Source organism: Penicillium oxalicum, chromosome VI (assembly GCF_001723175.1).
Source record: "Penicillium oxalicum strain HP7-1 chromosome VI, whole genome shotgun sequence".
Classification (NCBI taxonomy): domain Eukaryota; kingdom Fungi; phylum Ascomycota; class Eurotiomycetes; order Eurotiales; family Aspergillaceae; genus Penicillium; species Penicillium oxalicum.
The window spans coordinates 1,723,953-1,736,068 of NC_064655.1; the positions used below are offsets into that span (position 1 = coordinate 1,723,953).

Genomic DNA, 12,116 nt, shown 5'->3' on the forward strand with positions numbered 1-12,116 from the left:
TTCAAGAGCTTAGTGCTATGCCGAGCTTGAGGTTTGGCCAGTCACAATGCAGAGCGGAACCCCATCTGAGGCCCATCGACTACACGGTGCCGGGTCTCGATCTCCTTACCGAGGCGTTACAGACCGTATGGGAAGTTTCACAACAACGAGGATGCAAGTCAAAGGGTTAGCGCCAGAGAAAAAAAAATAGGAATTTTCTTCACCTTTTGAACTCATTTTGTTTAATTGTGTTTTGTGGTACTTTTTTTTTGCAATCATAAAGTTAGAATATTTTGGATTTAGGAAAAGGAAAATAAAGAAAACTCTTATTATCTTGATTGGAATAGTATTTCCTTTTTGAACAGGGACGCTTAGATGTCCTGAGACCCATAGATCCAGAAATGGGGCTTTGCCTCCTGTCGATTCTTTCTCATTGCCCTCCCAAGCGTCATTTCTTCTTTCCTTCACCACGTTTTTGTCTATCCGCTTAATCCCCTTTGGTGAGAGGTCGGTGTCCCTTCATCCTGTTTGGCACTTCTCCCAGGCGTGGTCCGTCTCGCATTGTTGGCCTTTTGTGGTGTTTCTCTTCCTGGAAACTCGTCGTTGTCGCCTTGGTCAACGAAGGCTGCATACACATCTCTGAAGGCTGAACGGAAAAATTGTCAGCCGGAGAGAAGAGCGCTCGAAAGTCAAAAATCGAGGGCGACACAGTAACACCTTTTAGCACTGTGTAATCGGACAAGAGGCGTCGTCATGACTGCTGCATCCCCAGTGCCTCACGCTGTTCCACCAGAGGGGATCAATGGCGCATCTGGTCATCTCTCACACAATTTACCTCGCTATCAAGCCATTGCGATGAATCCCAATCCACCTACGCATCCGGCAATGCCCCCGCCAGAGCAAATGGTACAAAATCATCACTACCGTCCCTATGCGCCGCCTCCAGCGCACGAATCACACTCTGGACCTCCGCCTCCACCACCCGCGCCTGCTCTTTCTTCCCTCGACCAAATCGAAGCTCGTTTGCGGCAACTCGAACATGAGGAAATGAACCGCATGGCTGCTCGCCAGCACCTGTTAGCGATCCGCAAACGCGAGGATGAGGAATTTCGGAGAATGACCGAGAGTGCGGAGGCTGAAGAGGAGGTACGCGATTGACCAATTCCGTCACCAAGATCCATGTACTGCGTGAGTATGGAAGCAAAGCAGCAGGCTGACTAGCAGGATTTGATGGATTACTGTAGGATCTTCGACGTCAACGAAAGAAGATCAAGAGAGAGTCCATGGGTCTTGGACCCAATCAGCCAGGCGATTCCCCTCCCATGCGGCCAACACCGTCTCGTCGATTGTCGGAAACCAGTGCTGCGACGACGCTGGCCTTCTTCAAGCAACAGAGCCCTCCGGAACCCCGTCAAACGCCCTTACCACCCTTGTCACGCACGCCGCAGCCGCCACCTCATCTGATGCATCCTCAGTCCCAGCACCCTTCAGCCCCTCGTCCGCCCTCTGCAACCCAGCATTCGCATTCGCAAGCTCATCCTTCTCAAACTCAACCCCAACATCAACAACCTCATCAGCATCCTCACCCGCACCATTCGTCTCATCAGCATCAAGCCCCACACCTGCATCCGCATTCTCATCCGCACCCTCATTCGCACCAACACCCCCACCAGCATCAAGGCCACCAGCATCAATCCCACCAGCACCACCACCAGCATCACAATCAGCATCACCAATCTGTCAATTCGCAAGAACAGATGAATGGCACAGGATCTGTGCGCCGGAAACAAAAGTATACGATCAAAAACGTGGAGGCCTGGGGAGAACGCCATGGCCGCCCTGCAGCCCATGATCCCTCCGGGCGTGCGCTCTGGAAGCGGCCCTCGGATGGGAGCTTGGTGTATCTGACTTGCCCAATTCAAGGTTGTGGCAAGTCTGACTTTGTCACCTTGCACGGCTTCATGTGTCATTTGACCAAAAAGCACAAGGACCGAACTCTGGGCAGCCAGTCGCGCGCTCTCGAGATGTGTGGTGTGATCTATGACCCGAATGCGCCGCTTCCCCCTGTACAAGCGTCCAACCGCGCGTCCATGGAAGACAGTCCACTGGAGGGAGGTGTTGACGATGAAGGCCACGATCACGAGATGGATTCAGAGCCTGAGGACAGCGAAGAGTCGCGAGAGGAGATGTACCGGATGAAGACGGAGGCATCCGAGCGGCACATGCTCGATGGACAGCGAACTCCCGAATCACAGAATGCCTCGCCCATTCCTGCCAGGCCTACCATGAGTAGCTCAAACAAGCCCTCGATCTCCTCGATCATTGACCGGACCCCGGATTCGGGATCCGGCCGTGAAACCCTCTCATCGGTGCCCTCTTCTGACTCCCTGTCTCAGGGGCTCACGCCGGTATCCATGGAACAATCTGTGCCATTGAAGCGCAAATATGAGTATTCTCCAGAGAAGGAGAACACGGAGCCCAGGCTTGGCTCTGCCAGTGATTGAACGATCCATGCTGCGTCATTTAATGAAACCCACACGCCGTCTACGCGAAGCATCTTGACTTGACGGAGCTTCTTCATGAGCTGGGTATAGTCTCGAGGCACCCAAAACATCAACCTAATTATTTGCCTGACACACTTGCATGAGCCACTCATGCATGCATGTTACGTTGTGTATCATGTTTCCACAGCGTTTAATCGTGCTGCTCTTGATGTCTCTCAAATACCCATTGTTTATTGGCTATTTTTCACCACCTGTTTTCTCGACCCCGGATTAATTTCCCGGCTTGCGAGTCTGTGTTCTCGTCGCGGGCGACGGCCTGTGGGTCATGTAGAAGGCCCGTTAATGTTCCCTTTTCCTCTGTTGTACATTGCCCTCATGAGGTTGATGTTGCGGATGCATGTCCCCCCTCATCCTGATTTTACACAAGACTTGTCGCATAACTATCAGACCTGTCAATGAACACCATGATCCTATTGTCATTAACCTGAAAAAAAATCGATTTGGTAACAAATGAAGCCCATAGACCATAGACCTGAATTTGAAGGATGCCCACAAGGAAGAGACCAATCAGAGAAGTGAGGCTCGCTATCGCATGCCCTGGGAATACTTGTACTTGTTTGTTGAGATATGAGGCAACACCATCTGAGAAGATGGTGAGAACATTCTCCTTCTTTGATGCTGACTTAAAAAAAAAAAACTCAGAGTGTGCCCTTGCAAATCGGGCCCGTCTATATTTGCCATTATTGATGACACCAGCGCACCAGCAGATCTTGGATTGAGAAGCCCCACACTACGTCAATCTTCAGGGCACGTCGGAGACGAAACTGCCATTGTGCACCGCCCCGTCGAAGCTCTGGTAGCGGGGAGTCTTCATCAAAGTACAATGACTGCATTTCAGGTTGCTATGCCTCGGAGCGTTTATTGAAACGGTTTGTACAAATTTTGAAGCCAGTGGGAATCTTGGAGGCATCTGTTAGAACTCCCTTTGAGTCTTGCGCCCGCACAACCAACAAAGCACGCTCCGACGCGGAGGAGACCGTCTCTGCCGAACCCGAGATCGACAATCACGAAATAGCACCGTTCAGACTCAATTGCACTCTTCGCTTTGCTCACCATGGCGGAATCACTTGCGGATGCTATGGAGCAGCTACGGATAGCAGCCAGCAGTATCGACCCGGTGACGATACAAAGTCACCTTGAGGCGCCCCGCAACGACGACAACCGCATGTCCGATACCCCCAGACCACGCAAGAAAACGTCGAGAACGGGGACCGAATTGCTCAATGAGCTGGAGGACGAATTTTTGACACCATCGTCTAAATTCAGCACGGCTTGGCTTGATCAGTTACAATCGTACGTCATTGACATCTCTGCTGCTCATTGTTCTCTATAGGTCACTAACGATTGACCGGTATAGACGATGGGACGCGCCTGCAGATACAACAGATTTGTTCGAGATTGCGCCGACACAGACGAGAACGGTGACCCGATTCACTCGGGAGGGGCTCGAAGGACGCGTGACTGGATACCGCGAAGTCACGATACCAGCTACAAGCGAAACGGCGAAGAACTCGACCTCTCTCCTTCGTCGACCAGCCGGTCGTGCAGACTTCGTTCGTGGCGCTGCGGGATTTTTCCCCTTTGCGCCCGGGGGCTTGGACGCCGTGGAAGCTCTGGCGGAGATGGAGGCAGATGCTCAGGTCGAGCAGTCTCGGTCTGGTGGCAAAAAGGCAGGCTTGGACCGGATCATCAACTTTGGTGCCGAGGGTGGCCTTCTCACAATTCCTCCTGGGTTTGAGAGGGGGCTGACCTTTGCCGAAAGCAAGTCCAAAGAAGCCGCGGAGGGTGACGAGGAAGTTGAAAAGGCTCTACAAGAGGAGAGTAGTGCACCGCCCGGCGATTCCGAGACCAAGACAGATCCCAACGGAGTTGCCGATGGTGCTCATGTGGATGAAGCCAGTGACGACGACCATGACGAGGAGGATATTGATGAACTGTTGCCCGTTGAGTTCCCGGCCCTTGAGCCACGCAATCAGCTTCTGGCCGGTCTTCAAAAGCAGAAGGGGAGAGAATGGGCCCACGTCGTTGATGTGAACAAGGAAATTACCAACTTTAGTGATTTGGTTCCGGACATGGCTAGAGAATGGCCATTCGAGCTGGATACCTTTCAAAAGGAGGCCGTGTATCACTTGGAGAATGGCGACTCGGTCTTTGTGGCTGCTCATACGTCGGCTGGTAAGACGGTCGTTGCAGAGTACGCTATTGCACTGGCCACGAAGCATATGACCAAGGCGATCTACACTTCGCCAATCAAAGCGCTCAGCAATCAGAAGTACCGAGACTTCCGAAGCACCTTTGACGATGTGGGTATCCTGACTGGAGATGTTCAAATCAATCCTGAGGCCAGCTGTGTGATCATGACTACGGAGATTCTTCGCAGTATGCTTTATCGTGGAGCGGACCTGATCCGTGACGTGGAGTTTGTCATTTTCGACGAAGTGCACTATGTCAACGACCTTGAGCGAGGAGTTGTGTGGGAAGAAGTTATTATTATGCTTCCAGAACATGTCACCCTCATTCTTCTGTCAGCTACCGTGCCCAATACCTACGAATTCGCGTCGTGGGTTGGTCGAACAAAGAAGAAGGATATTTACGTGATCTCGACCCCCAAGCGACCTGTGCCACTGGAACATTATCTGTGGGCTGGCAAAGAAAAATTCAAAATTGTCGACTCCAACAAGCGCTTCATCGAAGGCGGCTGGAAGAAGGCAAATGACGTCCTGTCAGGGAAGGAAGCTAGACTCAAGAAAGAAGCCGAGGCCCAGGCTCAGGCCCAGGCCCAACGTGGTGGCGCTCAGGGTCGAGGACGTGGCCGGGGACAGGACGCAGGTAGAGGTGCTGGCCGAGGCGGAGGGCCCCGTGGCGGTGGTGGTAGAGGGCAAGCCGGTGGGCGAGGGCAGCCTTCCAACCGTGGAACGGGTAACATCGCTCGCACTGGGCGTGGAGGAGGCAGGCAATCCGCCGCTCAGGACAAGAACACTTGGGTTCATCTGGTATCGCATCTTCGTAAGGAGGATCTGCTTCCAGGTTGTGTGTTCGTCTTCTCCAAGAAGCGATGCGAGGAAAACGCGGATTCCCTCAGCAACCAAGACTTTTGCAATGCGACAGAGAAAAGTTTGATCCATATGATGATCGAGAAGTCCCTGACTCGTCTCAAGCCAGAAGACCGAACTCTGCCCCAAATTCTTCGGCTGCGCGAGCTACTCAGCCGCGGTGTCGCTGTTCACCATGGAGGTCTGCTGCCCATTATGAAAGAAGTAGTTGAAATTCTCTTTGCAAGGTCCCTGGTCAAGGTGCTCTTTGCGACAGAAACTTTTGCCATGGGTCTGAACTTGCCTACTCGTACTGTTGTGTTCTCTGGTTTCCGCAAACACGACGGCAAGGGCTTCAGAGATTTGCTCCCCGGAGAGTACACACAAATGGCCGGACGTGCTGGCCGCCGAGGTCTCGACACTGTGGGTTATGTGCTTATAACCAACAGCGGCAGGGACGAGGCCCCTCCTGCCGGTGCTCTGAAGAAGATGATTTTGGGCGACCCGACGAAGCTTCGTTCTCAATTCCGTCTAACCTACAACATGATTCTGAACCTACTTCGAGTGGAGGCTCTCAAGATAGAAGAGATGATCAAGAGGAGTTTCAGCGAGAATGCCACGCAAGCTTTGCTACCAGAGCACGAGAAGCAAGTCCAGCTGTCGGAGGCCAGCTTGGAAAAAATCAAGCGGCCCCCGTGCGAGATTTGTGATGTGGATCTCGCTGCCTGCCATGCTGCGTCGATGGAGTATGAAAGACTCACGACAGAGCTTTACAGTGGCCTGCCAACAACCCCTGCAGGTAAACGGCTGTTCGAGGTCAAAAAAATGGTCGTCTATCGAAAGGTACTACTCCGCCCCGCATCCAGATCCAAGTTGAAGAATCACAGCCAAGGCCCCGGTACTGATTATTTCTTCTAGGACGGCATTCGTACGGCAGGTGTTATCACGAAAGAAGGCATCACCACCGGTACTGTTCCTTGCATTACTGTCCTCGAGATTGGCACAGTCTACAACCGCCGCCATCCCAGTGACGTGCTGCCATTCCTTCCAAAGTTCCGACCTTACTTCCAAGCCCTTCCTTCGAACGGTGCATCCATGCATCTGAAAATCTGCAAGATCCCTGTGACCGACGTGGAGTGTATCACGACCACAAGATGCAAGGCTGGCGGACCCATCTGGTATTTGAACATCAAAAAAGGCAAGAAATCCCTTTTCGGAGATGATCAACCAACTGAGCTAACAATTGAAAACAGAAGCGATCAAATTTGCGGAGAAGGAACTAACCAAGTTGACTTCTTCGTGGCTTAGTGAGCGATGGGACGAAATCGACTGGGTACGCATCAAGGAATTGCAGTCACGAGATATCATTGATCAACGAAGAGCTCAAGCCGAGTTCATTCAATCGTGCCGCTGCATGGAATGCCCGAAATTCATTGAACATGTAAGTGCACACGAAAACGTTGACATCCGCCGGACCTGAATGCTGATTTTGATGCCTCCCTGTCCAGTTCGAAATGCAACATGATGAATGGCAAGTCAAGGAGAATATCTCGCAATTGAAGCAATTGATGTCGGATCAAAATCTCCAGCTTCTCCCTGATTACGAACAGCGAATTCAGGTTTTGCGCGAGCTCGGGTTCGTCGACGAGCATTCTCGTGTGCAACTCAAGGGCAAGGTGGCCTGTGAAATTCACTCCGCCGACGAGCTCGTATTGACGGAGCTGGTTCTCGAGAACGTCCTGGCCGAGTACGAACCGGAAGAGATTGTCGCGCTCTTGTCAGCATTCGTATTCCAGGAGAAGACCGAGAGCCAGCCCACCTTGACCCCCCGACTTCAGAAGGGCCAGGAGGCCATCGTTCGCATCGCAGAAAAGGTGAACAACTACCAAGTCCTGCACCAAGTCATTCAATCAAGCGAGGATTCCAACGACTTTGCCAGCGAACCTCGCTTCGGTCTTGCTGAAGTGGTCTACGAGTGGGCCAAGGGAATGTCCTTCAACCGGATCACTGATCTCACCGACGTGATGGAGGGGACAATTGTTCGAACCATTACTCGCTTGGATGAGACTTGTCGCGAGGTGAAGAATGCAGCCAAGCTTGTTGGCGACCCGAACCTGTACACCAAGATGCAGCAGGCACAGGAACTCATCAAGCGCGACGTCATCTTTGCGGCGTCCTTGTACATGTAAACAGCCGTGCGAGTGCACTGTCTGGACTATGTGATGATTCTATTATCCTTTTGCGCGCTTAGGTTCGCATGAAACCGCATGTTTTTTTTACGAGTCAATGTCCTTGATATCGGATAGCCACCGATCGAACAAGATACTTAGTATGACAGACTGATTCCTGCCTATTTAATCCACCTGACCGGAACATGTAACTTTGCAATACTCCCAGCGACCAATTGATTTTCTCGATGGCTGGTTTAGAATAGAAAATCTTTGGGCCCAAGAGTACATTGATCCATACTACAATTTCAGTGTGTGCGGCCAGTGCTGATTAGCTGCGGGGTGACCGCCCGCGAAAATCCCAGAGGAATAAATCCTTCCCCCTCTACACTTTTTTTCGACCTCCACCTCCACCCTCGCTTTGGGCTTATTCGTCCTTTGCATTTCCTGGGCCCGTCCCCAAATTCTCACAAAATTCTGACATCCTTTCTGTCTTGACGGTGCAGACCCATTTCCACTAGGGATATACCGTGTGGAGGCTGCCTATTTCTGGTTCGTCTTTGTGTGTGTGTGTCTGTGTCTTGTAATCTTTTGGCGCCGGAGTGCCCAGCCGTTGCGAACATGGACGTTTCGGCCCTGCGAGACCGTATTCAGGCGACCTTGGACGCGAACACGAGTAACCGTCAACAAGCCGAGTTGGATCTGAAATATGTATGGTCACCGCGTATTCTTGATTTGGTTGTCTATCGGACCACGAGACTGACCGTCGGGGTGCCCTTCCCCTCTCTAGGCCGAAACGCAGCCCGGATTTATCAATGCACTGCTGGACATTCTCCAAACCGAGCAAAACAATGCCGTTCAGCTTTCTGGTTAGTGGGCCGAGAGGGAAATCCTCCTTATCTGCGATTAGTCCATGTATTCTAACCAGCCCTGGCTCGTGCTATTGTAGCCGGTGTTTACTTGAAGAACCGCATCAGCCGAGGATGGGCGCCGGTGGAAGACAACCCGCAAAGGGCTCCTATTCCCGAGGCTGAAAAGCCTGGGTTCCGAGAGAGACTGATCCCTGCGATGGCCTCGACACCCCCCAATGTTCGCGCTCAGTTGGTCCCGCTCCTCCAAAAGATCCTCCAAAACGACTTCCCCGAGCGCTGGCCCGGCTTCCTCGACCTCACCCTTCAGCTGCTCGGTACAAATGAGGCAAACACGGTCTATGCCGGTCTGCAGTGCTTGCTCGCTATCTGCCGGGTGTACAGATTCAAGGCTGGCGAGAAGCGGGAAGAGTTTGATAAGATTGTGGAGCATACGTTCCCTCAGCTCCTCAGCATCGGCCAGAGACTGGTTGATGAGGAGAGCCTCGAGTGTGCTGAGATGTTGCGCATCGTGGTCAAGGCTTACAAGCATGCCATTTATGTAGGCGGCCCTTGTTGAACATGACCTATCTCTTCTTCCCCCCACGGTGTTCAACAAAGTGCATTACTGACGATTTGATTGATGCTTACAGTTCGAGCTGTCTCCGGCTTTGCAAACTCACCAGGCCACCGTGGACTGGTGCACTTTGTTCCTGCGCATCATCTCCAAGGTTCCTCCTGCCAGTGCCATGGCGGAGTCGAAGGAAGAGCGTGAGCTGAACCACTGGTGGAAGTGCAAGAAGTGGTCCTATGCGAACCTGAACCGTCTTTTCATCAGGTACGCGGCACACCTGATTCTTATATCGTTGGGACCCATTTTGAACTAAGGGGGAAGAGCTAACGTGTTAAACTTTGGTTGACACAGATACGGTAACCCTACTACGCTCACAAAATCCTCTATCCCCGACTACACACCCTACGCTAAGACCTTCATCACGAACTTTGCCCCCGAAATTCTCAAGGGCTACCTCCAGAAGATTGACAAGTGGGTCTCTAAGTCGCAATGGCTCAGCAACGCCGCTTTGTCTTATACTCTGGTGTTCATGGAGGAGTGCGTCAAGCCCAAGGCTATGTGGGAGCACTTGAAGCCGCACATGGACAACCTGATCGCACACTTCGTGTTCCCCATCATGTGCCAGTCGGATGAGGATATCGAGCTTTTTGAGGACGATCCTTCGGAATACCTTCACCGCAAGCTCAACTTCTACGAGGAGGTGTCCGCTCCCGATGTCGCGGCCACCAACTTCCTCGTCTCTTTGACCAAGAACCGCAAGAAGCAGACCTTCTCTATTTTGACCTTTGTTAACAGCGTGGTCAGCAAGTACGAGTCTGCCGCCGATGATCAAAAGCAGCCGCGTGAGAAGGAGGGCGCTCTTCGAATGATCGGCTCCCTGGCTTCTGTGATCTTGGGCAAGAAGAGCCCTATCGCCGATCAAGTTGAGTACTTCTTCGTCCGTCACGTCTTCCCTGAATTCCGCAGCCCCCACGGTTTCCTTCGTGCGCGTGCTTGCGACACCCTAGAGAAGTTTGAACAGCTCGACTTCAAGGATCCCAACAACCTGATGATCATCTACCGGAACATCCTGGAATCCATGACCGATCCCGAGTTGCCCGTCCGCGTGGAGGCCGCCCTTGCCCTGCAGCCTCTGATCCGCCACGATGTCATTCGCACCTCCATGCAGCAAAACATTCCCCAGATCATGCAACAGCTCTTGAAGCTGGCCAACGAAGTTGACGTGGATGCGCTCGCCAATGTGATGGAGGACTTTGTCGAGGTCTTCTCTGCCGAACTTACTCCCTTCGCCGTCGCCCTCAGCGAACAATTGCGCGACACCTACATGCGCATTGTTGGCGAGCTTCTGGAACGCAATGCTAACAAGGCTGGTGACGACGAGGGATACGGAGATTTCCTGGATGACAAGAGTATCACCGCGTTGGGTGTGTTGCAGACCATCGGCACTCTCATCCTCACCCTCGAGAGCACCCCGGATGTGCTGCTGCATCTCGAGACTATTCTGATGCCCGTCATCAGCATCACTCTGGAGAACAAGTTGTATGATTTGTATAACGAGGTCTTTGAGATCATTGACAGCTGTACTTTTGCGTCCAAGTCCATCTCGCCCACTATGTGGCAGGCCTTTGAGCTGATTCACAAGACATTCAAGGCTGGTGCCGAGCTCTACTTGGAGGATATGCTTCCGGCTCTGGACAACTACGTTTCCTACGGCTCCGACATGCTCGTGCAGAACCCCGCTTACTTGGCTGCTATTGTGGGCATGGTGGAGGACATCTTCCGCGACGAGAAGGTCGGCGGTGTTGACCGCATCTGCGGCTGCAAACTGGCCGAGACTCTCATGCTCAACCTTCGCGGCCACATCGACCAGTACATCCCCCTGTTCATCGAGTTGCCTATGGTCGTGATCGATGCGGGTGAGGCTCGCACCAAGTCCTACCGGATCCACTTGATGGAGATGATCATCAACGCCATTTACTACAACCCCGCCCTCAGCTTGCAGGTTCTGGAAGCCAAGGGTTGGACCAACAAGTTCTTCAGCACCTGGTTCTCCAGCATTGATCAGTTCCGTCGTGTCCACGACAAGAAGCTGTCCATTGCTGCGATCAGCTCGTTGTTGACCATGAAGGCAGCCGATGTTCCCGTGAGCGTCCAGCAAGGCTGGCCCCGATTGCTGCAAGGCGTGACTCGTCTCTTCCAGACTCTACCTGCTGCTCTCAAACGTAAGCATTCCTCCCACCCTCCCTTAAACGAAATTCTTGTTTACTGACCCTTGACCAGAACGTGAGGACGCCACTCGCGAGTCGGACTTTACTTTGGATGACGACGAGGAGGAAGATGATGAGGACAACGACTGGGACGGCGAGGTTGAGTGGAACGAGGGCGAGGAAGTCGAGGAGGCCATTGAGGGGGACATTGCTGATGAGAGCGCCGCGTACATTGACTTCCTGAACAAGGAAGCTCAAAAGTTCAGCAACTTCGCCGATGACGATGACGATGACGAGCTGGATGAGGAGAGTCTGCTTGAGACCCCCCTGGACAAGCTCGAACCCTATGGCATGTTCAAGCATGTCTTCTTGAGTACGTCCCACCTTGTGTCGCTGATATCCCCGACCCATGCTGATTCTTCTTTGTGTCATTTTCCAGGTCTCCAATCCGAACAGCCTCAACTCTATGAGAGCTTGACCAAGGTTCTGGGTCCCGACGAGCAGCAGATCCTTCAGTCTGTCTTCCACGAGGCTGACGCGAAGGCGCTGGCCGCTGCCAACGCCGAGGCCGCCGCCGCCGCGGGCATGCAATCGAACGGCAACCAATAGAGAACCTCTCCCTTTTTTTTCATCTCCATCGCCCATCGAAACACTACGGTTCCGGTTGAGATTGGAGACCCTTTTCAACTGGTCTCCGTCCACGTCGACTGTCACGAGACATATGCCCAGTTCATGTCTTTTTTC

General features: G+C 52.7%; 3 protein-coding genes across 3 annotated transcripts; all 3 read left to right on the top strand.

Moving 5' to 3' along the window:
• Positions 1 to 732: 732 nt before the first annotated feature.
• POX_f07893 (uncharacterized protein) lies at positions 733 to 2,483 on the top strand (the record flags this gene model as incomplete). Its single annotated transcript, XM_050116682.1, has 2 exons — positions 733 to 1,125; positions 1,224 to 2,483. 2 exons carry the CDS (start codon positions 733 to 735, stop codon positions 2,481 to 2,483), a joined length of 1,653 nt encoding a protein of 550 aa, XP_049966821.1.
• A 1,114-nt stretch (positions 2,484 to 3,597) lies between these two features.
• On the top strand, positions 3,598 to 7,764 carry POX_f07894 (putative ATP-dependent RNA helicase; the record flags this gene model as incomplete). Its single annotated transcript, XM_050116683.1, has 5 exons — positions 3,598 to 3,836; positions 3,901 to 6,418; positions 6,494 to 6,753; positions 6,884 to 7,016; positions 7,084 to 7,764. The coding sequence occupies 5 exons, from the start codon at positions 3,598 to 3,600 to the stop codon at positions 7,762 to 7,764; spliced, it is 3,831 nt and encodes a 1,276-aa protein (XP_049966822.1).
• Positions 7,765 to 8,364: 600 nt separating this feature from the next.
• Positions 8,365 to 11,981, top strand: POX_f07895 (putative importin; the record flags this gene model as incomplete). The annotated part of the gene is made up of 7 exons (XM_050116684.1): positions 8,365 to 8,454; positions 8,534 to 8,612; positions 8,672 to 9,153; positions 9,245 to 9,429; positions 9,517 to 11,387; positions 11,446 to 11,745; positions 11,812 to 11,981. The coding sequence occupies 7 exons, from the start codon at positions 8,365 to 8,367 to the stop codon at positions 11,979 to 11,981; spliced, it is 3,177 nt and encodes a 1,058-aa protein (XP_049966823.1).
• Positions 11,982 to 12,116: the final 135 nt, after the last annotated feature.